The 27,776-nt window shown below is 37.5% G+C and overlaps 1 protein-coding gene across 3 annotated transcripts in view; it reads right to left on the bottom strand.

The window, feature by feature from the left end:
- Nucleotides 1–14,464, bottom strand: part of rims4 (regulating synaptic membrane exocytosis 4) — a 46,392-nt gene extending 31,928 nt beyond the window's left edge. The window contains exons 1-2 of one of the 3 annotated variants that reach the window (XM_055221831.1): nucleotides 13,067–13,167; nucleotides 4,838–4,842 (exon numbers count right to left, since the gene is read on the bottom strand). In XM_055221831.1, coding sequence (XP_055077806.1) covers nucleotides 4,838–4,842; nucleotides 13,067–13,167 — 106 coding nt within the window. Of the gene's footprint in view, nucleotides 1–4,837; nucleotides 4,843–13,066 lie in introns of all 3 variants that reach the window. The other 2 variants (XM_033966880.2, XM_055221830.1) reach the window with 2 other exon arrangements.
- Nucleotides 14,465–27,776: the final 13,312 nt, after the last annotated feature.

Genomic DNA, 27,776 nt, shown 5'->3' on the forward strand with positions numbered 1-27,776 from the left:
TCACAGCTGTTGGTTGCCATGGCCGCGGAGTCTGCCGTTGCCGCGGGAGACCACCAGCGGCGACCACGGCGACGTCGGGGCTGCTGCGATGTGGTTATGTAACTCTATCAAGCAGGTGTGTTTGGTAAATAAGACATGACTGCAGTTTGATTCGAGACGCGCAATATGAGGCGCTCGGCCAATCAGACACGAGAACAGATATGAGCGGGGTGGCGGGTCATTTCTCACAACAATTGAGCCGTAATTCCACTCAGACATTGGGAGATAACAGGGAGGCGATGCTGGATAAGTGGCTGAGGCTTTCTAATAATACAATGTAATGGCGCGGTGGCAGCTGTGGAGGCTTGTGAGTGTTGCATCATCATTCTGCCACGAAATGAAATATGAAGTGAAAAGTCTTGTGTCAGAGTGGGGTTTTCAAGTGCTACATAAAAAAACAGGGATATTGTGCAAAAAGTGCTGTTGCTTGTTATCGACTGCACAGAATGAAATAAATACTTGTGTGCTATATACTCTCTTCAAAACTGTTGCTGTCAGACTCGTCGTTTTGGTCTTGAAATGTTTGTATTGACCTGTATTGTATTGTATTGAGGATTGGCTCTTTCATTACTAGTGGTTGGAATTCCTAATATGGAACTTCGCTCCAAATTCATCCCTATAACTGCTAACCTCGATGAGCTTCATTTGACTGAAGCCAAACGCTATGGGTGACGTCGCACTCCCTTAGTCCACTTCATTATACAGTCTATGATTTTCTCTTGTAAATGATTCATTATTAAATGGGCTGTACTTGATTTTTATTTCTTCTGGTTAAAGCCGCAGTATGGAAGTACTAGTAGTATGTAAAAACAAAATCGGCTAAAATAATAAATAAATAATAGCCTGTTTTATTATTTTTTTTATTTTTTCTAATTTTATTTTATGCACTGAACACTTAAAAACTTAAAAACACATGCATCCTTATCGCATCTCCACAAACCTGACTCTCATTTGGCCTGGAGGAGGGTCTTTCCAGTATCTATCTATCTCCATGAAGACTGGAGTATGACTTTATGACTTTAACTTTCTATTTCCACAAAATCATGCAGATGACATACCACCTCCAGAAAGTTACATAATGTACCTTTAATGAAATACTTTTGTAAAGCATTTTGTGGGGTTGCAACCAATACAGAAGTTACCGACAGATATCCCAGTTTTTGTCCATAAATTTTCTCTTTGGTCTTCCTCTAGCCCTCCTGTTTACCATGTAGCCCTCCTCTGCACCATATATTAACTCTTCCCTCCTCTGCACCATATACTCACTGTCCCTCCTCTGTACCATATATTCACTGCCTCTCTGCTTCCTCTGTACCATATATTTATTGTCCTTCCTCTGTACCATATACTCACCGTCCTAATTCAAACCAATCAACAATCATCAAGCATCTCTGGTACTACACTTTGACACGCGTAAGTAGGTTGCTTCTAAAAACAGCGCCGTGACTATACCTCGGGAAAAAAATTAAATAAAAAAATGCAAAACGTCTTGTCTCTTGCGATGACTAAGGCTGGATGATGAAAAGGCGCTGGCGCTCAAACGGTGCAGCCAGCAGAAAACAGCAGACCACGTTAATTACTTTGAGGTAGATAAGCATTTCCAAGCTTTCTCCAAATGAAGCTGTCCTGCTGAGTGCACTGGCCTATTATTAGAGACACACAGACGCTATTGTAAACGCTAAAAGCAAAACCATGAGTTACCATTTATGCACCTGGCTCTCCACTTAACGATGGGACAACTTAAAGGGGTTTGTCATTCTCCATTTTGACTCAATTTACCAAATGTGTGTCCATAATGCTAGTCGTTAGCTTGATTGTTGGTCTTAGTTTACCAGTCATTTGAGTCAGTCGGGTAGTAATTGCTAACCCATAAAATATTTAGATCACCACATTAACTTAACAGGTTCGTGAAGTCGTAGTGTATTGTCTTGTATCATGTTTTTGTATATTTATGGAGAATTGTCGTATGGGAGCACGGATTATGTACTGTAGGTTTGTGGGTTAAACTTTGGATAGAATCTTACAGCTAACAGTGAGGAGGGTTCAAATTGGCCCTAGGAGAGATCGCTAGATTACCCAAACATGTATGGATGACATCTAAAACCTCTTCACGCATGTTTTTGATTAGGGAACAACGTTAAAACATGGTAGTGGTCACAGTTTTACTCTGAGTACATTTCCAAGTTGGATTTAATCTTTTTTTTTTTCACACAAAATGTTATGTTATTGCTTTGCCCCAAATGTTCCACACTATGGGATTAAACTTATCCCTCTCCATTTACACAAACAAGTGACAGGTGATTTTAAAAAATAACTTATTATGATCAAAGCGTTTTCTATTCATTCATTTATATCATATTTTTGTGTTGTCCTTCATATTTCCACTTTGTTCTCATTTGAGTTGTTGTGTAGTGAACATAAATAACCTTTCACTGACCGGTCCTTCCAGAACTTTCTCTCTGACCGTGTGTCGTATATTATGGTCCGTCCTGGTGCATCGTGGGTACTCAGGTTGATGGAGTGGTGATGGATGTTGAGGTTAAGGCTGCGGTGTTAAAAGTCAATACGCGTCATGGATCAGGGAGCGAGTAAAAAACATCTCTGCAACTTGTCCTCCGCCCCACACGAGGCAGTCAATACACTGTTAGAGACTCAGACGATATACGAGGTGACAACAGTAATAAGTGCCACATGATTCAGAAGCGGTTGGATTTAAAATTGTATTAAGGGATATAATCATGTTTTGAATGTAACAAAACATGTCTTCCCCCAGAACAGATATATTGTATAAGCAGCTCTTGAGGTCAAAATAAATCTACTGTGTACTGTCTGCATCTAGGTATACAGCATTTTACTTCAAATGTGAAAAGTGCTTATAAACTCATCGTGGTGAATAAGACAGGACCAAAATCAGGTCAAGAATGAACCAGTTCAAATAGGGCCAAACCAATTCTGAAGTAGGACTAAACCAGGGTCAATCCAGGTCTAGTTTAGGACTAAATCAGTTCAAATCAAGACTGAAGAAGGACTAAACCAGGGCTAGACAAGAAACTAGGGCCGAAGTTGTGAAAACCAGGACTAAACCAGGACTGAAGTAGGTCTGAAGTAAGACTAAAACTAAAACAAGACCAAATCAGAACTAGATTATGACTAAACCCAATTCAAACCAGGACTGAAGTAGGACTAAACCAGGACTAAACTAGGACCAAACCACAACTGAAGCAGGACTGAAGTAGGACTAAACCAGGGACCAATCCAGGTCTAGATTAGGACTAAACCAGTTCAAACCAAAAATGAAGAAGGACAAAACCAGGGCTAGGCAAGAAACCAGGGTTGAAGTTGTGAAAACCAGGACTAAACCAGGACTGAAGTAGGATTAAAACAAGACCAAATCAGGACTAGTTTATGACTAAACCCAGTTCAAACCAGGAATAAACCAGGACAAAACTAGGACCAAACCACAACTGAAGCAGGACTGAAGTAGGACTAAACCAGGGCCAATCCAAGCCTAAATTAGGACTAAACCAGTTCAAACCAAGACTGAAGAAGGACTAAACCAGGGCTAGACAAGAAACCAGGGCCGAAGTTGTGAAAACCAGGACTAAACCAGGGCTGAAGTAGGTCTGAAGTAGGACTAAAACAAGACCAGATCAGGACTAGATTATGACTAAACCGAGTTCAAACCAGGACTGAAGTTGGATTAAACTAGGACCAAACCACAACTGAAGCAGGATTGAAGTAGGACTAAACCAGGGCCAATCCAGGCCTAGATTAGGCCTAAAGCAGTTCAAACCAAGACTAAAGAAGGACTAAACCAGGTCTAGACAAGAAAGCAGGGCTGAAGTTGTGAAAACCAGGACTAAACCAGGACTGAAGTAGGACAAAAACAACACCAAATCAGGACTAGACTAGGAATAAGCCCAGTTCAAACCAGGGCTGAAGTAAGACTAAACCAATTTACCTAGGATAGAAGAAGAACTAAACCAGGACTAAACAAGGACCAAATCATGACCGAAGTAGGACTGAAGTAGGACTAAAACAAACCAAATCAGGACTAGATTAGGACTAAACCAAGTTCAAAGCAGGACTGAAGTAGCACTAAACCAGGACTAGATTAGGACCAAACCAGGACTGAAGTAGGAGTAAACCAGAACCAAATCAAATCCAAATCAATCCAGGACTAAACTTCCGTTCTAAAATCAGATCTCCATTTTATAGTCGTGACTGGACATATATTCTCTTTCCCCTGCCTCAGCTGCTTGCGTTAGATAAATGTGTTTGGCTCTCAGTACTAGACCTGGTCTGGACTCCGGATGCTGGCTCTGAGAAGTCCAAACCGGGCCAAAACCGGGACCACAGTCCAACTAGACCTTACCAGAAGAATTTTAATATAGAGCAAAGTCATTCAATTAAACAGTAGACATTCTGAAGTAGTTGATTAAAATGTATAAAAGCAAAAGCATATTAGTAGCGATACTTGTATTTTTTGTAGCAGTGTATGAGTAACACAACTGCTAGTAAAAGTAGTTGTATAGTAGTAAAAATATAGACATTGTAATAGTACTTATATTTAGGATAGTATATCTAATGCATTTACTTAGATATTTTTATAAGTCAAGCCAATTGCTTCCACGTTTTTGTCCTCGTTGGGTTAGCTCTATTTTAGTAAATGTTAAATTGATTGTAGGAGTCCTATTTTAGACTTGGTTTAGGCCTAGATTAATCCTACATTAGAATAGTTTGGTTATAGATGAGGTTTGGATCTGGTGGTACGCAAAACATTACTTAATCTGATGACGACTACTGATACTTTAACTTTTACTTCTTTAACTTTACTTCCCAAAAATAGCCATTTCTAAATCTTTTCTGCACATCATAAACTAGAATATCAGATAGTGTTAGCGTTATCAGTTCGCATTAGCATTGTTGACTGTTCACAAATCCCTGGTCCTTGCTCCTGTCTGCTCCTCTGACCTTTATAGGCTGCTCTTTTGTTAGCTCTTAGAAAGTCCAGTATTGATGCTGTTGTAGAGGTAAACAGGTTAGCGTTAGCATCAGCCAGTCTGATTGGACTATTCCTCTGATTGGATTTGGTCAATGAGCCAATACATCACCACACAACAAGGGGGAGGGGGAAGCCACGCTATAGCTCCTCATTTGTCTTTCCATTCACCTTGGGTTTATAGATGGGATAAAATATATTCCCTTAAAGGCGCTCTATCCGATTTTTTCCCATTCTTTTGAGCAAAATGTGTCTTGCCCCAGAACAGATATATTGCATAAGCAGCTCTTGAAGTCAAAATATGTCCACTGAGTAATGTTTGCAGGTCTCTGAGAGTTTAAACTCAACACGGTGAATAATTGGGATGCTCAGAATGCATGCGGTAAAAAAAGGAATAACCAGTGCAAAATGAACTAGTTCCTTTTTTCATGTTTTTAGGTAAAAATCGGGAACATCGCTTTTAAATAGGGAAAATTGCAAATTAATAAATTGGATAGGTAAACTACTTGAAAAATCCTGAAAAAACTATACCCTATGCTGAGCACCCATTCCCTGTAAAACCAGCGGTCAGGGTGGGAAGGGGCATTCCTATCAACAGCCTCACTCCAGATTGACCCTTTGCTTGCTATGATATTCATGTCAGAATTCCAAATATGGAATTCTCAACTCCAAATTCACCCCTATAACTGCTAGCCTCAATGAGCTTCATTTGACTGGAGCCGAACACTAAGGGTGACGTCACACACGCTTAGTCTTCTTCTTAATACAGTCTATCAGAAAAGAGACTAAACCTGGACTAGACCAGGACTAAAACCAAACCAGTCAATTGTTGACCAAACGCAGCCTAAAAGCATAACTGTTCTACAGATGATCTTGGTTTGAAAGCGTAACTTAAATCGCCAGGTTGTGTTATGGCTGAGTGTCCCTGAGCGAGGAGAGGACGCCCCAGAAAAGTCAGAGTAAAAAATGTGTGTGGTGAAAAGGGGACTGCTCCAGCGGGACAGAGGCAGGTGCACGGGACAGGAGCAGTCAGGAGAAACAATGAGAGGATACAGAAGTGAAGTAGGACATATTCTTAATATGATTCCTCCTATTGCTTTTTGCCAACTAATGTCACTGCATGGATATCGGGGCAGTCAGCATCATAATGGTTCCACCAAACTATTTTTATATAGATTTCACAGACTTTAATGGGAAGAGAGGATTATTTATCTAACAACGGAAAGCAAAAATACTCCTAGAAACTGTTTTAATACATGTATTTAAGCAGCTAATGCATGTTCTCTTTGGAGGTTACATTTGTTTACATTAGCAACTAGAACCAATGTGACGTCCAATAGCAAAAAAACATAGTACAGATGTTTGTGTATTCAGACAGTAACATAGGGTTTCCATGCAAAGTCTATGGAAAAAATCAGAAAATGTGTTGCGTGTCAATGTTTGCGTAATCCCTCAGTCATCCAAGTAAGATCCATAGTAAAAGAAAAACTCAAACTTGTCAACTGGACAAAAAGCTGTTGGACTGAAAACATTTCGCTCCTCGTCCAAGCCTCTTCTTCAGTTCTGGTCAGATTTCTGATAGTGCTGCTTTATATCTATCTGAGGGGAGGAGCTAGTTAGCTAGAAGTTAGTTTCAGTGTAGTTAGCTCATCCCAGTTGACAAATTTGAATTTTTCTTTTACTTTACGCAACAATATGTTTCAAGCATCTGCTGTCAATACAAAGGCATTCAACTAGAGGCCCTTGATGTGATCGCATTACAAGTTTGATAACAGTTGCAAGAAATAAACTGACTCGTGTGCTCTCCAGTGATGTAGTAGTTTAAGGCGTTGCACATGTGGTTGCTACCATCTCGCCACTGTCAGCTTGTGTCCTAGTCATGCTTACTGAATGTCTCTACACTCTCTCTCCCCATTTTCATGCTACCGCTGTTCTGTAAAGCCTTTGGGGCAGATTTTGCTAAGTAAAGACAATTACATTGCAAGAAAGAAGACTGGAATATAAATATAATAATGCAAGAATCTTGTGCATTTAGTAAATGTTTACTCTATTTTATGTTTAATCTTACTTTCTCTTAAAAAAAAAAAATGGACCATTTAAAAGAAAAAAAAATTGACCATTATACCTTCACCTTAAAGATTACTTAAAGAGGGTGTATTTTACTTCTGTGGGGTATTAACTGCTAACACATATTTAGATAACAACGATACATTTTTTTTGCTTTGAAAATGCTATACTAGTCAAAAACAAAATATTAACATGTTTTATAAGTTTCCCTTTTGTTTCTGACCCTCCCCATCACAACATAATCAGCACGCATTCCTCTAATGAAACTACCGCACATCGCATCAGGTTTGTGAAGTTGTTTGTATAGTTTTGTATCATGCTTTTGTATATTTATGAACTGTAATGTGGGAGCATGGATTACGTAGGCTTGAGGGCTGAGCTTTACACCAAACCATAATGACGGTTCGAATAGGGCCTGGGAGAGATCTCTAAATTACTGAAACATACATGGATGATATGTAAAACCACTTTAGGCATATTTTTGGTGAGGGAACAACATTATAACATGATAATTACTGATATTTGATATTTACATGATAAAGCTAAAAGAAAATCTGTTTTGCATAATAACTCATCTTTAATATCGTCTTTTGTAGATGGAGCAATAGTTTTTTATGCTCAAAAAAGCACATTGTTTGAGTTTAAATTGGACTATTCATGACCAAGATTGATTTATTTCAAATGAAAATGTAGGCTTTGTGCTGTGTACATAACCTACACTAAAGGTGCAGTGGGGAGTTTGTCACCTCCTTGTCAGCATGGAGATGTTACTGCATGGACTAGAATATTCCATAATGTGCAATCAAACATATCTATCTTTTTTTCAAATACAGGCGTTTTTATTGTTCATAAATACCTGGAAAACATAAATTCTTACAATAAGCTTACTCCACAGAGACAGATATGTTTAACATCATACTATAGACCATTTCAGGGATAATAATAACATCTAAAAGGAGACAAGCAGGAGACAAACCTGAAACAAACCTGCCACAAGAAAAGTTACATGTACCTTTAAACTATAACCTGATTGTAACTTAACAGAGTATTTGTAAATTGATTTATTGATGTATTGCCATAATGAACAGTTTATCCATAACCCATCTCTCCTTAGTCCTTATTGGAAAGCAGTATTTTACATCTCCCTGGCTGCCTCTTGTCCATTCATCTGAGTCTCGTTAAAGTCCATGGGTGGGTTCATTCCTCTGCGGTCCCGTCACGTGCCGGAGTGTCCCCGCGGAGGATGCACTCTCCCCATAGACTCATTATACGCCCGCATTCTGACACGTACATTTATTATACGCACCGATAGAACAGGGCAAAAACACAATTAAACAACATGCGGTGATGTGTCTGCTCTACTTTTACAAACAGTATGTGGTGTTAATGTTCTTTAAAGATGCACTGCGTAATCTTTTTGGTAGAAGGTATGCCCCCCTGCTTGTCTCCAGTAAAGGATATAGCATTTATTACCTTACTTGTGTTGTTACATTGAAAATAAGCATTCTTACACGGAACAGGCTCGCATCTCCACAGATTCAACCTCTAACTTAGCCTGGCATTGTCACTTACTTCTTCATGAACACGGATGAGATTAATGTCTTACTATGGAAGATTCTCAGCACAGCACTAGCATAAGAGTGGATACAAGCAGACGGTGTATACATTATCTTTCAAGTATTCACCAAACGTATTAGGCAGTTTAAATGAGGTAATAAACAATAGCTGCTATAGTTTGGTGCGTTGGAGTCCCACCAGAAGAGCTGGAGGAAGTGTCTAGGGCATAGACTGTATAAAGAAGTGGGCTAAGTGAGTGTGACGTCACCCATAGTGTACAACTTTGGTCAAATGAAGCTCATCGAGGCTAGAAGTTAAAGAGGCAAATTTGGAACTCCGACCGTGAGTATCAGAGCAACTGAAGAGCCAATCTTGAACGAAGCTGTTGAAGGTAATGCCCCCCCGCCCTCACGACTGGTTTAGCAGGGAGAGGGCACTTAGCAACGCTGTCAATCAAACCTGTTGCTAACACTAGCAGGAAGGACTTTGGGGAAAGAAGGCACCTGATTTGTCTGTTATTGATGTTCATATCTTGATTTACAGACACAATACCAAAATAAAAATACAAGAATCATGTAGAGAGGGTTAATATGAACATTTTAAGACCAAAATATTTACAGAGAGAGGGGTGACAATGTTTCAGTGTAAAGTGAATTGGAACCAGAGTTGATGGAGCCAGAAGCTCACCAATGAGTGCTTTCTCTTTGGAACGTGGCGGCTAACACATTAGCTAAGTCCATTTATCTATACAGCCTATGGTTGTGACTCAGTGCTAGTTCTGCACAATATATCACAAAAATATCGATGTTGCAGTAATGGCTGACGTAATAATCAGTATCGTAAGAAAATACATATAACGCAACAACAGAAAGTTCTCAGTTTGATAGAAATGCACTGTTTTGTTATGAGAAGTAAAACTGACAAAAACACAGATTGTATTCATGATCTTCCTCATGGACTTGGTTTTGACCGTGATAAGTTTTTACTAGGAAAAAATAAAAGCGTGTACATTAAAAAAAAAATTTTATCTGAACTTCCTGTACCAAAAAGTTTATAGCATATTTATGTAGCATATTTTTTCATATCATGCAGCCCTATACAATGCTGCCATAAAATAACCCAGATAGTCCCTTCAGTAGCCTTCAGCACAGTACTTCAACATTTCTCTAACACTGTATGATTTAATATGCTGATTATTTAAACAGGATCAGAAGATTCTTTTGCATTGTCAAAAAGACCAAATGTTCTCCACAAATGCACAAAAAGTGTGAATCTTCAGTAGAACAATGGCGTGAGATACAGCAGGACTTCTCACTTATTAGTCCCACTGTCGAAGAGCGCAGTGAGACTTCTGCCAATGGGCTTTTTTTTAAACATTCTCAACACTTATAATGTTATCAAGCAGGAACATTTCATTTTGAATTCTTTATTTTTATTTTATTTTAAGATTGGTTATTCTACTTTTATGGGGTATTAGTAGCTAACGCCTAACATATTTAGATCACCATGTTACCTTTTATTGTTTTGAAAATGCTATATTCATTGAAAACAACATATTAACATGTTTAATAAGTTTCCATTCTGTTTTTGACGCTGTGGTCCTGCTTCTCATTGCTCCTCACGCTAAATCACTCCCCTTTCAGAGCGCTATCACAACATAATCAGTGTGCGTACAGTGGACGAAAGTGCTGCACATCGCATCGGGTTTGTGAAGTTGTAGTGTACTGTTTTGGATCCAGCTGTTGGATATTTATGGGAAATTGTTGTGCAGGAGCCTGGGTGACGTAAGCTTATGGGGAGAGAACACTAGATTACTCAGACATGCATGGTTGAGATATGAAACCTCTTCAGGCATTTTGATGAGGGAACATTATAACATGGTAGAAAGCTTTTTGGAATTATGATACTGTTAAACTCCAAAGTAAAATCATCTTATTATCTTATCGAGTATATCAAATAATAATTAAAAAAAAGAGTTAAGTTAAAACCACTTGAAATGATCTAATATGCTTTTAAGATTAATTCATGGAAGGTAAAAAAAAAAAAGAAGAAGATTATTCGATTAATCAAAGTAAATAAATGATAAATTACTTGATTACTAAAATACAGTTGTCCCTCACTATATCGCGGTTCACCTTTTGCGGCCTGGCTGTTTCGTGGATTTTTTTGAATGCAATTTTGCATGTTGTTGTTTTTGTTTTTTTTTTTTTTTTTTTTATAGTGTATGAATGCATATTGTGTTCTGCATCCTGATTGGCTAAAGGACTGTAGACCATTGTCAATCACTCTCGTCTGTGCCATGTCTCCTGTACAGTACAGAATGTGTTAAGGTAAAGTTACATAAATGTTTGATGGCTAACATTTTTATTTACAGTACAGAAATACTTTTATATTTTCATTTCTCAATAAAATGTTTGGTTTCATTCTATAATACTGTACTTTTTTTTTTTTTTTTTTAATCTACGAAGGTTTGAACATTGAGAGAGTTTAAACAAGAGAGAAATGTCAGAAAATGTTAATGCCTGTGTGAGAAAAGTGTATAAAGTGTGTGGAGAGGGGTTTTATGTGTTTAAAACACATAAAAATTGTAAAAAAAAAAATAAAGCGGACTACTTTTCAGATTTTGCCTATTTTTAAAATCCCCGGCGATAAACAAGGGACCACTGTAATCGGTAGCTCTTGCACTGTCATGTACAAATTGTATCGTCTAATTACACCTTGTGGCACACATAAAATTGAAAATACAAAATCAGCAATGTAAAAAATCTATAAACATGCAGTACAGCAGCATTACTTTCTGGTTCTCAGAAAATAAAACTCTTTATAATCAAATGCTGAGAGCACACCGCCATCTTAATTCAACCCAAAATCTGCTTTTACAATATCTGCACTGAGGCAAAAAAAATTTTGCTCAAATTCCTGGAAAAAGATCTCATCCCACCCAAAAATCCATGTTTAAATAATATGCACATAAAAATACTGAACAACATCTTCTTGAATACTAACATAAAGCAGCTCATGGCAGTGTAAAACCTGGCAGATTTACAAAGGCTTTTTGTGACTTTGATGGAAACAGTGTATTGTAGAGGCGACAGGAGAAGGATCACATGTGTCTGAGACCTGAGATCTCATCCATCAAAAACACTGCACTACACCGCCAGCAAAAAACATGTGCGTCTATGAGGGCTGAAGAAACTAATCATCTCGTACAAGAGTGGGAAGTAATGTGGAAGAGGTGCAACAATATGATTGGACAAATAATTAAATGGACATTCCTATTTGAATGATCACAATCGCATAGTTCTCTGCAGGAAATATAATAAAGCAACTAAAGAGGTCTGATATAAAACCTTCTTACTGCCCAAATGTTTTAAAGAGGAGTATTACTTCTATGGACTATTAACTGCTGACACAAAACATATTGAGATCACCACGTTACCTTTTATTGTTTTGAAAATACTTTAAAATGCAGAAAAATTTAATAACATATTTAATAAGTTTAATTTTATTTTTGATGCTCTGAGTCTCCCCTCCCTTTGCTCTCTGTGCTAAGTCACCCTCCCTTCAGAGCGCTATCACGTTATAATTGGCATGCATTGTGCTAATGGCCATGAACACAGATACATTTTTAGGCTATATTGTGGAATATTATAGCCAAACAACATTTCCATGGAAACAAGCAGGAAGAGTCACTCCTCCAGGCCGAACGAGGACACATGTTTAAAGATGCACTATGCAACTTTTCCGTAAGTGATCTGGCATCAGCTTGTCTCCATGGAGAAGTTAATGCTTTGCCTGGAATGTGCCACTGTGCGACATATATATATATATATATATATATATATATATATATATATATATATATATATATATATATATATATATATATATATATATATATATATATATATATATATATATATATATATATACCATTCATTTAATTGCAGGTGGTTTACTGCTTAAAAATACCTTGAAAAACAGGCATTCTTTGTTGAAGCAGGGTCGCCTCTCCACAGTCCTGATCTGTAACTTGGTCTAATGGCATCACCTGCTTGTCTCCATGGAAATAGATAAGTTTGATGCTATACTGTGGAAAATTCTAGACAAAGCAATAACACGTCTTACACACACGCAGGTAGCAGGCCTTCCACCAGAAAAGTTACATAGTGCACCTTTAAAATAAAAACAGTCAAAAAGATAAAATAAAAGATTATGTTGGTTTATTTTTGCCCTGAAAAGGTACACGGTGAGGTTTAAAGAGTGAATACGTTTCAATACTCATATAAGCAGCTTCTTCAGTTCTGACAGGGTTTTGATTTTACTTACATTTTTGACACCGTTTTTACAATAGTCATAATCCAAATTTTATAAGAGCTCGATTAACATAATTGGTTTTACTCACCAACATCGTCCTCGTCGAAGGAGTTCATGCAGGGGAAGTATATGGCCAGAGCCTCGAAGGACGCGGAGAGGCTGAGTTTGCTCTGGGACCTCTCCATGAACAGGTCCGTGGTCGGGGTCGGCGTTTCCACCGGCTTGGCCCAGCGCTGGCCATTCTTCACTCGGAGTACGGCACGCGGCGTTTTGGACTGGAGTCACCTGCCCCCCAACAGGGACAGTTCGAACAATACTGGAAAAAAAAGGGAGGAGAAGGCACCGAAATAAAATGGTGCCGAAAGACGTTCAAAGTTGGTACAAAAAAACGTGCTAGTCAAAATTTGGAGTTTGGATAAATTGCTAAGAGATTGCAAATGTTTAGATGCTGCTTGCAATTTGGTAGACTTTCAACCAGCCAGATTTAGCCGACCAAAAGTTGAGGAAATTTGGGGAAAAAAGTAGTTATAAAAGAACAGAACGACAAGTCCAAAAGCTGTGAAAAAACATGTTGAGGAGACGATCAGCAAACATGTAACGTCAAAGCAAGTATGGCGATCAAAAATAGCCCCAGTTTGGAAATCAAATTCTTAAAATTCAATATGCATTTGAAATATTTAAAAATCTTGAGAAAAAATCCAGTACAAATTTCTGAATCTTTTGGAAATTTTGGAGCGATGTGATCTCAAAAAATTATTGACAATTATATAAATTATTATTTCTGTTTTTCAGAATTCCAACTGTTGAAACGATATCAAATGCAAAATGGCTGGAACTTCCGTCTTTTAGATATGACTTCCACTATGATATCTACTATTAATGTGCAAAATTTTCACACCATCTTCAACAAATTTCATTCTGTCCATTCATTCCTGTAGTTTGCTTCATCTATAGCTATTGGTGAAGCTACATGCTAACATCGCTTTACAGTTTTTCGTGGTCCGCTGTAGCTGTTAATCAAGCAGCAAAAATTCTTCAATCTTCAAAATTTACTGTGCTCCCAAAACTCCTTCCGTGTTGGAGCAATTCCGACGAAGTCTCTCAGTTTTCACCTCCGAGATGGCTTGTTTTGAAGGTGACACTTGGCAAAAAAATTCCAAAAAATGCACGAGATCAAATCATTTCCTCTTGACAGCTGCTAAATCTTTGCAACTGCATCACAAAAGATGGTAAGTCCGAGAAATTATTGCCGGGATGTGTAAATACCTCAACCAAAATGAGCACAAATGAGCAATCTGTTGATTCAAGACGCAACGTTGCACTTAGTTACCACCTTCCCTGTCTCCTTGCAACCCTCGCCCAAGGTTGCCAGGTCTTGCGAGGCAAAAAAACTCCCACAATTCACATCCAAAGCAGGTCTATAACAATTGAGACCGTTACAAAGCTTGCATCCCTGTCGGTTCATTCAATCGTTGGAAGTGCACAGCAGAGAGAGAGAGGTGGAGAGCATTTAAGGCAGAATGGGAAAAGGGAGGGAGGATGGAGTCTGGGGGGAATCCTCCAATCAGAGCGCGGAGGAGAGGGAGGAAGGGGGTGGGGCTTGTCTGCTCTGCCAAATACAGGGTTCACAGCAGGATTAGCGCCGTCAGGCAGAGGCAGGGCTCAGTGGGAATGAATGGGCAAAGGTTTGTTATGGGAGAATGCATTGATTTGGTAGATGGGCAATTGGAAGTCGCTGCCAGAGTGGAGTAGTCAAAAAGTGTACGCAAGTGAGAATACTTTTACATTACTCAAGTAGAAGTAAAGAAATTACTCAAGTAAAATTTAAAAAGCACTTCATTATAGTGTCAGAATAAAGCTTTGGTCATTCAGAAACGTATTTGCAGTGGGATGAGGAACCAAAGCTTACTGAGCCACGAGTACTGTTACAACATACTTTGATTTCAGAATCAGAATCAGAATCAGAATCAGAATCAGAATCAGAAGACTTTTATTGCCATAGTCTGTGAACACAGTTCACAAACTAGGAACTTGCTTCGGTGAAAAAGTGCAACATAAACACACTGAATAAATACAAATACAAATAAGGGCATGCACAAAGTTAAAAAGATATGCTTAAAAAATCAAATGAAATACTTTAAAGATATAGATATAGATAAAAATGATTTAAAGATATTGATGAAAATACAGTGTCTGATTACTGCAATATTGGGTTTACATGCAAAAACTATGCGGAAGGCACGTCTTGATTCTAGTATTTGTTTTATCAGTTCATAGTTCTGTCTTCTCTCAAATGATAATGCTCTTGAAATTGTTTAAAATGTGCAGTTTGAACAGAATCTTATGGGAAATTGAATCCCAAAACTTGTCAGAAAAATGAGAATTAGGTTTTTTACCAAAGTCGTGCAGCCCTAGTCTTAGGTGTCAAGCACCAGTGTTGAAAAAGCTGAACTTTTAGACAAATTTCTAGTACATGAACAAGTGTCTGGTCTTAAACGCAAAGTCGCCCAACTGGAGAGGTACAATTTCATTAAAATACTTCTCAAGCAATTGTACTTGAGTAAATGCAACCAAGTATGAACCTATCTCTGCTAGCTGTAGTTTGGGGGGTGAGTGAAAATGAAATATAGATGTAGCGTGAAGCATTTAAAATTGCGCTTAAAGATGTCTGTGTAATCCCTCAGTCATCCAGGTAGCATTCTTAGCAAAAGTTTTAGAGTGAAGATGTTTTCCCGCTCATCCAAGTGGCTCCTTCAGTTCTGGTCAGGTGCACTGCCTTATGCTTCAAGACAAATTAGTTAAGCATACATGAAATCAATAAGTAGAATGGAAACAAGGTGAAAGAGAGTGCCTGTACAAAAAAAAAAAAAAAAAAAAAGTAATAGACCCTGTGTATGTTAGCAAATACTACTTCTGGCTGTAAAACTCTTCTTGGGTGACTTGTTTTTGGTTAGAATCGCACCACGGTTTAAAAGTGCAGTACAGCTCCTCTCTCAATTATTATTCAGCTTCACCTTTACAGAAACAGCAACAGCAATTGGAATAAAAGAAGTAACAGCACCAGTCCTCAAATGTTAAAATTTCATCTCAAAATATCAGCTAAATAATGAAGTATTCCCACAGGCTGAGGTCTATGGGACAGTAAGCCTGATGTTTACAAATAGCACTTGTTCGCTAATGGGATGGGCTGTTTCTCTTACACTAAATGTCTACAGTGTCTCAAAGTATGTTTTTGGTTTCAGAGTTAACAAAGCCGAGTTACTCCGTGCACTAGTTCAGAATTTACTGTACATTAAAATGAGTTGTTGTTTCAATGCTGTAGGCTGCTTATACCTCACCGTTTACTTTCTTGTCGCTTGTTGCTGTGGCAGTCTCTCCACTCACAGCCAGCGTGATCTTCCACCTGCTGCTGTGGAGAAGGAGGACACTGTTGGACCAGTCTACAGCAATAGGGAGTCATAAGAATGCAATTTCTAAAACTGCCTTTCTTGATATAATTCAAATCATCCATTCGAGGTTACATCACATAAATGTCCTTGTCTTTATCACTACTAAAGAGGGAGTAAAGTAAAAGCTTATTACTGACACTATCAATGCCGTCATGTTGTAGAATATTTTGAAACATTTATGAATTCACAGAAACACGCCCACTGAAGACACTTGTCTGATCTGCACGTCAAGAAGAAGGATTTGTCCAAGTGAAGTGACACTGTGGCAATGCAGGACTATAATGCAGTAAACGTGACAGTTATTGACTCCATTCATCACATCTGGACTGAGGAAGAGATTATAATTTGTTACCTGTTTATTTATATGTTTATGATAGTACAAGATAAAATCATAGTTGTTATAGCATTTTTATTTGGCGTGTTTTTGTTAATATTGAGGTTTATGCTACACAGCAGAATTATTGAAAATGCACAGAGGCACAAAATATGACACAATGTTCAAGTATACTGTGCTCTTATAGGGTCTTATTTCAGATTGCACAAATCAAGATATACAAATATAATGTAATGTAATGTGAAATATAATGTTTTAATAAGCATGTATACGTGTGCTCATTCCTTTACTGAACACATTCTTGTACTTGTTGCCCTTTGTCCCCAGTTCTGTTGATTCACCTATGGTCATGAGCTTTGGGTAATGACCGAAAGGACAAGATCGTGGATACAAGCGGCCGAAAAGAGTTTCCTCTACAGGGTGACTGGGCACTCACTTTGAGATAGTCAGTCACACAGGGGGAGCCCAGAGTAGAGTTGCTGCTCCTCCAGGTCAAGAGACATCTGTTCCGGATGCCTTCTGGACGAGGTGGAGAGGTGTTCTGGACATGTCCCACCTTCACATTCTGAAGACGCTAAAATCAGGTACAGCACCTTTAAATTTAAGGCCTAAAGAAATTTCACCATTCTGTTTTACTAACCTCAGCAACAAGTAAATTAAAGGTGTACTGTGTAGCTTTTACTAAATACGCCACCTGCTTGTTATTGCTTTGCCTGAAATATATAAATGGGAGAAACATGCAATCATTCTGTGAGCGAGTTGACTCCTCACAGATTTGACCTATAATTTGGTCTAGTAGCACTGTCTGCTTGTCTCCATGGAGATGGATAAGTTAAACGCCATACTGTACTTTTGAACATTCAAACAGGTGGTGTACAAGATAAAATGGAAAGATTGACTAATCTTGCCTTTGGTGTCTTGCCTTTCATACAACACTTAAAACCATGGAAAACCTCTATAAAAGAGAACTCTAAAAAGACTATTCGACTTCAACAACATGATCAGCCTTAAAAGAGATCCTACACTCCCGCTCTCCACCACCGTTAAAGGAGTACATTAAATGTAAAGACAATTTAGCACAGACCACTGCCAGAGGTGACCTGTGATCCCCCACAGACGGACCACGTTCAGTCAGAATGTATCTGTCCAAGGTGGGAGCCTGTGGAATAGTCTTCTGTTAACACTGTGAGAATGTCCTACCTACAGTTATTTTAAAGCTCAAATGAAAAACTGGTTATGGTCAAAGCAAAAATGCCACTTTATAATGGCAATGTGATTTTAATAGATTTTCTCTGGAGACATATTTGCATGTATGGGCTGAATGAAGTGGTCAGGTGTAAAATGTAAATGTCTTGTGTGCAGCTGAATTGACTCTGATAAATAAATTGAGTGTGCAATATTTAGTTTGGTTCTTTTGTGACGCCAGCCCTTTGGGACAACGGATGGAAATTAGCCTTTGGCTATAATCCTGTGTATTTACGTTCATGTCATATAATGTCTGTCCATTAATAAGTCCCAAATAAATAAGTAAATAAATATATAAATAAACTGTCAACAAATAATTACTACAATATATGCACACATTTCAATAATAAATCATTTAAATAAACACATTAAAATTGTTTTACATGTCCTTCATCTCGTAAACCTTTGTTACTCTTTTATTCCTCCAGTGTCAAAAGTTGATAAAAAATGAATGGCATTTTTGTTGTATTGACCGTGGCACAAATAAATGGCCAAACAAAATGTGCTGTATTCATAACTCATAATATATTTGTGAAATGTCAGAAGTGTCAGAAAACTTTGCCTCCATTACTCTCAAACCTTGCAATATGCGTTAGGGGAAGTTTGGTAAACACATACATCTGATGCGAGGATGGAAGATGTATGAAGATGTTGACGAGTGAATAATGCTTTTGAATAAGAATAGGTGGGTGGAATACATATATATGGAGAAGGATCTGGCTGCAGACCTCCACCAGGAGAACCCTCACATCATTTACCTCCATCCAAAAGGCCCTAAAAGTGAACAAACAGAGGCCATGCCCAAATACCTCCACAGTCCACTATTTTCTGGCCGTTGACTGTTTTTACAGTAATATTACTCTACTACTCTAAAGCCAAGGTCAAACACTTTTCCTAACATTAAATTACACATTTGTGCCTAATCTTAACCAGAGACATTGTCTACAGCAGAGGTACCCAAACATGTTTCTTTTTTCTTTTACCACCACAGTGGTAGAAATAGCTCAATTTGTTGTAAAAAGTACTGCTTATGCTCAATTGGGCCTGTTCAGCAGGAGGCCTGAGGGCCAATAAAAACTGGGCTGAGGGCCACATTTGGCCACAGCAATACACACAAACAAAAAATACTGTTTGTTTTTTTGTTTTTGTTTTTTGTTTGTTTTTTGTGACATGTTTTATACTGTTAACCTAAGCAAGCAGAGTAGAGCAGAGACAACAAGAAGCTGGTTCATTTCAAACCAAAGAAAATCTATGGTGATTAAATGTCTTTGAAGTGCTTCGCTCTAGACTATTTGAAATGAGCTTTATCGCCTTTAATCACCTTTAATAGACATTGAACTAATTGTAATCAAGCTGTTTATAAAGTAAACAAATTAAAAATGGTGAGGGACATGTGGGTGGAGGTGCATCCTGGTGGAGGTCTGTGAGTAGGGCCGTCTGGGTGGAGGTCTGCAGTCTTATATATGACACGTTTTATTTGGTACAAGAAAGTGTTCTGAAAGTCATAATGGTCAGCCAAAGAACAAGTCAGAGATTGCTCCATTCTTGGCACATACATACACAAAATTAAATAAATATAAAGAATAAAGACACTAAATTGTCCCTTCATTAAATAATAAACAAACAAACACTAAATTGAATGTAGGTAGGTAAATCACTATGGTATCATTATCATTATGCAGAATTGACTTTTTGGAGCTTTCTAACGTTGTTCCCTCATCAAAAACATGTCTGAAGAGGTTCTAAATGTCATCCATGCACGTTTGAGTAATTTTGCAGTCTCTCTTGAGCCCTATTCAAACCCTCGTTACAGTTAGTCTTAATGCTAAATTTGTTGTGATAGTGCTCTGAAGGGGGAACAAGGGGACTCAGAGCAAAAAAGAAACTTATAAAAAATAAATGTAACTGCTGCTGTCAGACTTATCATTTTGGTCTTAAAATGTTAGTATTAACTCGCTCTACATGATCCTGTTTTTTTATTTCACTTTTGTGTCCATAAATCAACTTATGAACATTAATAACAGACGAATAAGACTCCCTCTTTCCCCAAGGACACTCCCTCTAGCGTTAGCAACAGGTTTGATTGACAGTGTTGCTAAGCGCCTGCTCCCTGATAAACCAGTGGTGCAGGTGGGAAGAGGCGTTACCAGCAGCTTATTTTACAACTTATTTTAAATCCATGTCACATGTTAAATGAAGACTATCTGTACTGTAAATGTCCTGTAACTGTACTGTACTGAAAATGTACTGTAATTTCTAAATGAAGATGATCTGTACTGTAAATGTACTATAACTGTACTGTAACTGTACTCTTAATGTACTGTAATTGTAAAACTGTACTCTTAATGTACTGTAACTGTACTCTAATTGTAGTGTAAATATACTATAACTGTACTGTAAATGTACTGTACTGTAAATATACTGTACTGTAATTGTAGCGTAAATATACTATAATTGTACTGTAAATATACTGTAACTGTACTGTAATTGTACAATACAGAACAGTACAGTTACAGTACAGTAACTGTGCTGTAAATGCACCGTAAATGTACTGTAACTGTACTGCAATTGTACTCTAAATGTACTGTAAATGTACTGTAAATGTGCACTTTGGATTAAATGGAATTCAACTCTGATTATTTTTAAGGATATGTGGTCATATTGCAATGAAAAATCCAGTGGTAGAACATAACAAAGTAAAATTAGTGAAGTAGTGTACTAAAGTAAACATTTTAAGTGCATTTTAAAGTGGTAACTTTTACTTTTACTAAAGTAAAAGTACTTTTTATTATTGTCTGAGACCAGCTGAAAAGGCTGAGGGTTTGTTTTTAACATGTTTGTAATTTGAGACAATAAAAATATAGAAAGAAAAACAGTTCGGAAAAATTCAGCACAAATCTTTGTTAAAATTGATATATTTGAAGCTTTATTAGATCTCAAAATCTGCATGGAATACTTTTATTTTTTACTCTTTATGTACATTTTTATACCGGTACTTTAATGTGATATTTAAAGTGATATTTTAAATTTTACTTGAGTATTTTCTTTGCTCCGCTCCGGTATATGTACTTTTACTTAAGTAACAAAATTGAGTACTTCTCGCACCACTGGAAAAATCTAATGTAATGAATATTTATTTATATATTTATAATGTCAATGGAAGACAAGCTGAGTGCACTGCTTTCAGCTCATGGGGTTAGCTAGATAGGATATTTAAAGACACATTTACATATTCATTTTTGTCCATTTTCCCACCCCTACTGGCAATAAAAATATTACAACTATAGCTCTTTCAAATCCAGAAGAATCGTGCATGATTTGACCGCACATGTTTGGCTAATACCTGGACGTACATAGAGCCTCAGTCCAAATATTCCCTCAAAACAACACAATCCCATCTGCAGTGAGGTTTTAAAGGTTCATGTAATTTCCTTTTTGCTGTTACATCATAAATCCACAGATAAACCAGAGCATCTCGGACTTTAACCTGCAGTGGATTAGAGCCAGCGCTGGAGCAAAGCCAAAACACACACTGGAACCGAACAACTCCAGGAAGATGTTTAAAGGACATATCATAGACTGTATATCGATGGACAGAGCTAGCCGTGCTGAAGATGACAGCATTTCCTCAAAATTTCTTCACCCATATCCAATTTATTCTGCTTTACTTAGGCAAAAATTATTAAAATGTCCTAATACTACACAGTCAACAAAGATGCCCACTTAAATAACACGTACTCCCAGAGGAAATCAACGGTATATCTTGTACATAGGTTTACAGCGATGATGATGAGTAGTGGTAGTACATGTTTGGCCTGTCAAAGATTGTGTGTGTAACGCAAGTGTCGTCTCGGAGGAGCGGGGACAGATGGAGCAGCAGCTGGAGGTAAAGTCACACCGCGTGCCCACCTGTTTATGGATTAGTACACAACATGCTACATTAAAATCATCACACCAGTATCATACGACGTAAGTACCTGATCAGGACCATACAATCACCGGTGTAACATACATAAAGAGGTTTCGTATCTTAGGCAGTTTTAGATTCAGTTTGCCGCTGGATAACAACAAAATTAACTAAGGCAAATATTCTCTGGTTGCATTTTTTACACTGAAAAATTTGCATCTTCACAAACAGACTGTTATTTCCTCCTGCTTGTTTCCACTTAATCTTTCAGAGTATGGAATAAAACCGGTCTATCTGTTTTTTGAAGTATGGATTTAACTTTCTATTTTTAAAAAAAAGTACATAGGGCTGAGGTGAAGGACTGTCTACGCCCTAGATAAGGGTTAGATATCTAGGGTGGCCATGTTTCTCAAAGCCTGATGTTGTAAAGAAGTTAAGCGAGGCTGGACCGTGACGTCTTTACGCCCATGGCACCTCCGCTCTACTGCCCCCTTCCTCATCACACACTCACAAAGCTCAGTGTTCGCCTCTCCTCTCTCAAACGCACAAAACAAAAAAAAAACAACTCGCTTTGGATTGTTCTTTTATAGTGAAATGGAGGCATTAAAGGGGCGTGACACGAGGTGGGTTCATGTGCCGCAGATTTGAGCCGCAGACAGATGTTTGTTTCTGGTGTAAACGTCAAAGAGTCTGAAAGTCACACAGAAAAAGTGAATAATGAAGCAACGGAAATTATGAGAGTCCTGAGATGTGTATGTGACAACTTTTAGTGTCTCCCAGTACGTGTGTGTGTGTGTCTGCGTGTATGTGTGTATGTCTTTGTATGTGTGTGTGTGTGTGTGGGGGGGTGTGTATGTATGTAGGGGGGGTGTGTGTGTGTGTGTGTGTGTGTGTGTGTATGTATGTATATGTGTGTGTTTGTGTATGTGTGTCTCTGTGTGTGAGTATGTATGTGTGTGTATCTCTGTGTGTGAAGGTGTGTGTGTCTCTGTATGTGGGTGTGTATATGTGTGTGTGTCGGGGTGTATGTGTGTGTGTATATCTGTGTCTGTATGTGTGTGTATATGTGTGTATGTGTGTGCGTGTGTCTCTGTGTGTATCTGTGTATGTCTGTATGTGGGGGTGTGCGGGTGTGTGTGTATGTGTGTATGTGTGTCTGTATGCGTGACCGTGTATGTGTGTGCGTGTATATATCTGTGTGTGTTCGTATGTCTCTGTGCATGTATGTGTGTGTATGTGCGTGTCTGTATGTGTGAGTGTGTATGCGTGTATGTTTGTATGTCTCTGTGCGTGTATGTGTGTGTATGTGCGTGTCGGGGTGTGTGTGTGAGTGTGTATGCGTGTGTGTTTGTATGTCTCTGTGCGTGTATGTGCGTGTCTGTATGTGTGAGTGTGTATGCGTGTGTGTATATGTCTGTGTTTGTATGTCTCTGTGCGTGTGTGTGTGTGTGTGTGTGTATGTGTGTGTGTGTGTCTGTATGTGGGGGTGTATGTGTGTGAGTGTGTACCTAAAAAGGTGGATCCTGTTCTGGTGAGCAGAGCGTTATCTTCCTGAGCTTCCATGGAACCACAAGGCCACAGGAACTCAGCTCTGTCCTTGACTCCGAGCATCAGTGTCTCCTCTTGTCTGTATTTTATGTGTCTACATTTTACCAGTATTCATGTATTATTAACTTTAGTATTAGTACATTGAGATACAAGTTTAAAGTAGAGCGCACTGCTAAATGTAGATACTTTATATTGCAAACTTTGAAAGGAACCAAAAGTACGTGAGCACTTTTGGTTTTAAAATGACTGTTCAAGGTGTGGGGAAGGTTCATTAGAGAGTAAAGCTGGTTCCTTAGATAAGGGTTAGTTAAGACTTTGCTGTGTATACTCAGTATTATGCCCACACTTAACAAGCATTTATGCAGCCCTCATAAAACATCGTATTTGCAATAATTGAGTCCCATGTGTCATCATCATAACCCATGGGCATATACATTTCACTGAGTAACAGGTAGCAGATTTGTCTCAATTGACTGCTTCAGTTTTCCCTTTAAACAAACTCTCTTTTGGACTTACTTCCAAATGTGACATTAAAATGTTCCCCCTCAAAATTCTGAGGAGGTACGAGGAGGCAGTCCTGGCATAGCTGTAGCGATAAAAGAAACTCCCCATGTTATTCCAATGGGAAAATGATCAAATCTATAAACTCAACTACTAAAATGTGCTACTCACTGTACTTTTGTACTTTTCTTCTCAATTTTTTTTTTTTTTTCAAAACTGACACATGACGGATGATGATAAATATTTACCACAGATACTATCCCACCAAACCAAGTCAGAATGAGAAAAGCATGAAAGCCTTCCAAATCAAATTTAAGCTCTGTAGTTTGTTTGATGTTCAATTTCAATTGCTCTAATAGCTTTTCTCACTTCACTTTCAATTAATAGAGATCACATTAATAATTATTTCCCACTTGCATTTTATTTTTATTTTTTTTATTATTGTTATTATTTGATTGTTCTTTACCCTGCAATTTCAGATATTCTAGTAAAACGTTTGGAAACCCATATCAATATTAAAGGAATATATTTTAGATTTATTAGATGTTTCTGCTGTAACGACATTCTGATTGTCCCATTGCTTTACAAGAAGTGTTTCAGCCCATTCTCATTGAAAACACACATGACCAGGTCTTGAAGGCAGTGGCTGAAAATGTGTCAACAGCCGTCATAAACCGCAGACAGTCAGGTCCGGCCAAAAGACACATCCCCAGAGTAGAGCAGATCAAACAGACCTTTAAAGAAACAGGAGGGATGCTCTGTTCCGTCCGGGACTGGCAGATGATGGTGGATTTAGGGAAGCAGTTGAAATTCCCAGCACACATCTCAAAATCATCACTGTGCTCAGACATCACCCCGCGGTCCGTGAGCTACTGTATTGTGAGCTACTTAAAGTTAAGTCTATGAAGTTCAAGATTTGAAGATTTACATAGTCTTTATTTTACAACATTGGGGTTTAAAATGCGAAATATCTTCAATTATCCATGGGAAAAGATATTTTGCAGATGCGGTTTTAGATTTAACACAAGCAACCTCATTCAACACAGACAAATTCCGATTTTGGGGGGGAATTTTCAGTGTACCCACCCCAGGTAACAGAAAAGTCTTCCATTTCTGCCTTACAACATGTGTCTGTCACAGAGAATAGCAGCCGAGACAGCCATTTGTTGACAGGGTTGACCATGCAAAATATAGCACAAGGAAAATCCCAAAAATATGAGAAAGAGGAGAGGTAGAAGAAGTGCAGCCAACCATATGCGCCATTTTGCAAATACCATTACTAGTAACATTTCTGACACACATTTCTGATTACTTGATGTCATTTTTTCAGAAATGAAACTTTAGATACTGGCTCTGCTTATCTCTAGATGAATCCCACCAACTGTCTCTCTCAGAACACATAAAAGAAACCCTTACCATTCAAAAGCAGTCACTTGTGGATCTTCACAAATGTGAGTTCAATATTTATATAATCCATACTTTAAATATGATTATAATAGCTATTTTATTAACCGACAAAATATATATTGAAGGTAACACTATTATTATGAGTATTGTAATAATAATAATAATAATAATAATAATGATAATAATAATAATAATAATAATACTACTACTAATAATAATAATATAACTATTATTATTATTATTATTATTATTATTATTATTATTATTATTATTATTATTATTATTATTATTATTATTATTATTATTATTATCATTATTATTATTATTATTTATTTATTTATTTATTTATTTTATTAAACAATCCTTAACAAAATAATACAGTTTTTGAGTCCTCTGGTCTTTTGGGTATAGGCCTAAGAGCTAAAAATAAAATAAGCAATAGAATATAACAGGGAATGTACAACTCAGATATCCTGGAGGCTGCTCATAAAATACCCAATAAATTATGTATGAGAAAAATAATAACATTTTAAAAGTATATAAAATTCATCTTCAGATAATAAAAAGGTTTTCAGGTGTTAAATATGGAGCTATTGGATTTTAGTGCTTTAGATATTTTGAATGATCAATCAAAATAACTTTATTTATCCATCATTTGCAGAGCACCAGTGCAAGTAGAGACACATGATAGGGTTGAGGTTATTTCTAATTAAATCTTACACATGTGATGATTACTTATAGGGATTTTCACAAGTTCAGTCCATCCTGAACTGCCACCTTACCACCGTAGAGGGGGTACATCATTATGGGAGTTATGTCATCTGGGGCATTTCTCTCCCCCATGACAAAACAGTCCTGTCTGACCGACCTCATGCAGCAGGTTGAGAGGTACTGGCTCGAGATAGTCTGACTGATTTTATTTAATGCATTTTATTTGTTCTTTTATATGGGAATGTGTAACATATAATACATTCACAAAAGTGGGAGTAGGAGTAGAGTAAAGGCCAAATCTTATTTAGACAAACATAGATGGCCTCATGTGATTAACTTAAGAAATACTTTGGGTTACTAACACAATAGTTATTTTTATATCTTTTTACGTATACAGTATATTTTTTTCTTCTTTGTTTACATTTATACTTAAATTGGATGATATTTAAACTATTTTGGAGTCCAATGCTCAAAGAGTTTTATTGCTTTACATTAGTGAATACAAGGTTATTTAGAAACAGGAAAAGAATGACATCTTTCCATGTGAACATTATTCAGTATTTAATTAAGCATAATATATATATATAATCTAAGGGTGTAGCCGACTAAAGAAATTCTTGTTGAGTTAAAGACATGCTGCCAATCGATTGGTCGACTAAAAATGGGCGTGGAAAAGGCTCTCAAAACTATTGCATATCTCTATATACAGTATCTGACCCAAACTGCACTCACCAGACCACCACAGGAGTTCATGCAAAAAGCCTATATTTTGTCTCTTTACTGTATTTTAAGATAAGCGCTAGTAAACAATGCATTTATATGAAGATAGATTAAATGTGTGACCTTTTCCTGTGACCTTTTTTGTGCCTTTTTACATATAAATACCAAACATATACCAAATCTTCACCTCACTCACTAACGTCTCTTTTCTGCTGTTGTCCCATATAAATCCTCATGATCTAAATAAAACAATTAGTTGACTAAGACAAATTTTGGTTGACTAAAACTCAACTGACCGATTCATTGAAAAAGCCTAATATAGTCCACAACTTTTACAATTTCTCCAGATCTTGAGAGAAAGTTAACTGTAAACTTTATCAAATACCAATATCAATCAGAATATATTTGAACAGATTTTTAGAAAAGATAGGTTAGTGTGATAATACGAAAATATATTGTGAGAGGAGTGGCCAACTGTGGTTAATGTCTCAAAACTATCATCAACTACATGTCACATGCCTTTATGCTTTTAGGTTATAACAAGAGGCTGGAAGAGGCTCACGACAACTTAATTCATCACAAAGAGAAGAACTGACAACTATTTGCTGTTAATGGTGAGTATTATATGAGTACTATTTCCTACATGCACCTGAGAAATAAAAATAATTGATAGATACGTTTTGTGTCTTTCTTTGTAAAGGTTTACAGACGATATGGGGAGTGGAAGAGTCACAACACTGCTATTCATTTTATTGTGTAGGTTTAATTATCTATCTTTTTTGTTTACCTTTAAAAATGTACCAGATGGTGGCAGCAATAATTACTAAAAATATCTATGTATTTTTGGTTGTTCTGGCAGTGCACGGGCTAAATATAGCTGCCCCAACAACAACTGCTGCTCCAATGACGATCACTACAGCTGCCCCAACCACAAAAACAACAGCTGCGTCATCAACTACAGCGGCCCCAACA

The sequence above is a fragment of the Periophthalmus magnuspinnatus genome, chromosome 5 (genome assembly GCF_009829125.3).
Source record: "Periophthalmus magnuspinnatus isolate fPerMag1 chromosome 5, fPerMag1.2.pri, whole genome shotgun sequence".
Classification (NCBI taxonomy): Eukaryota; Metazoa; Chordata; class Actinopteri; order Gobiiformes; family Gobiidae; genus Periophthalmus; species Periophthalmus magnuspinnatus.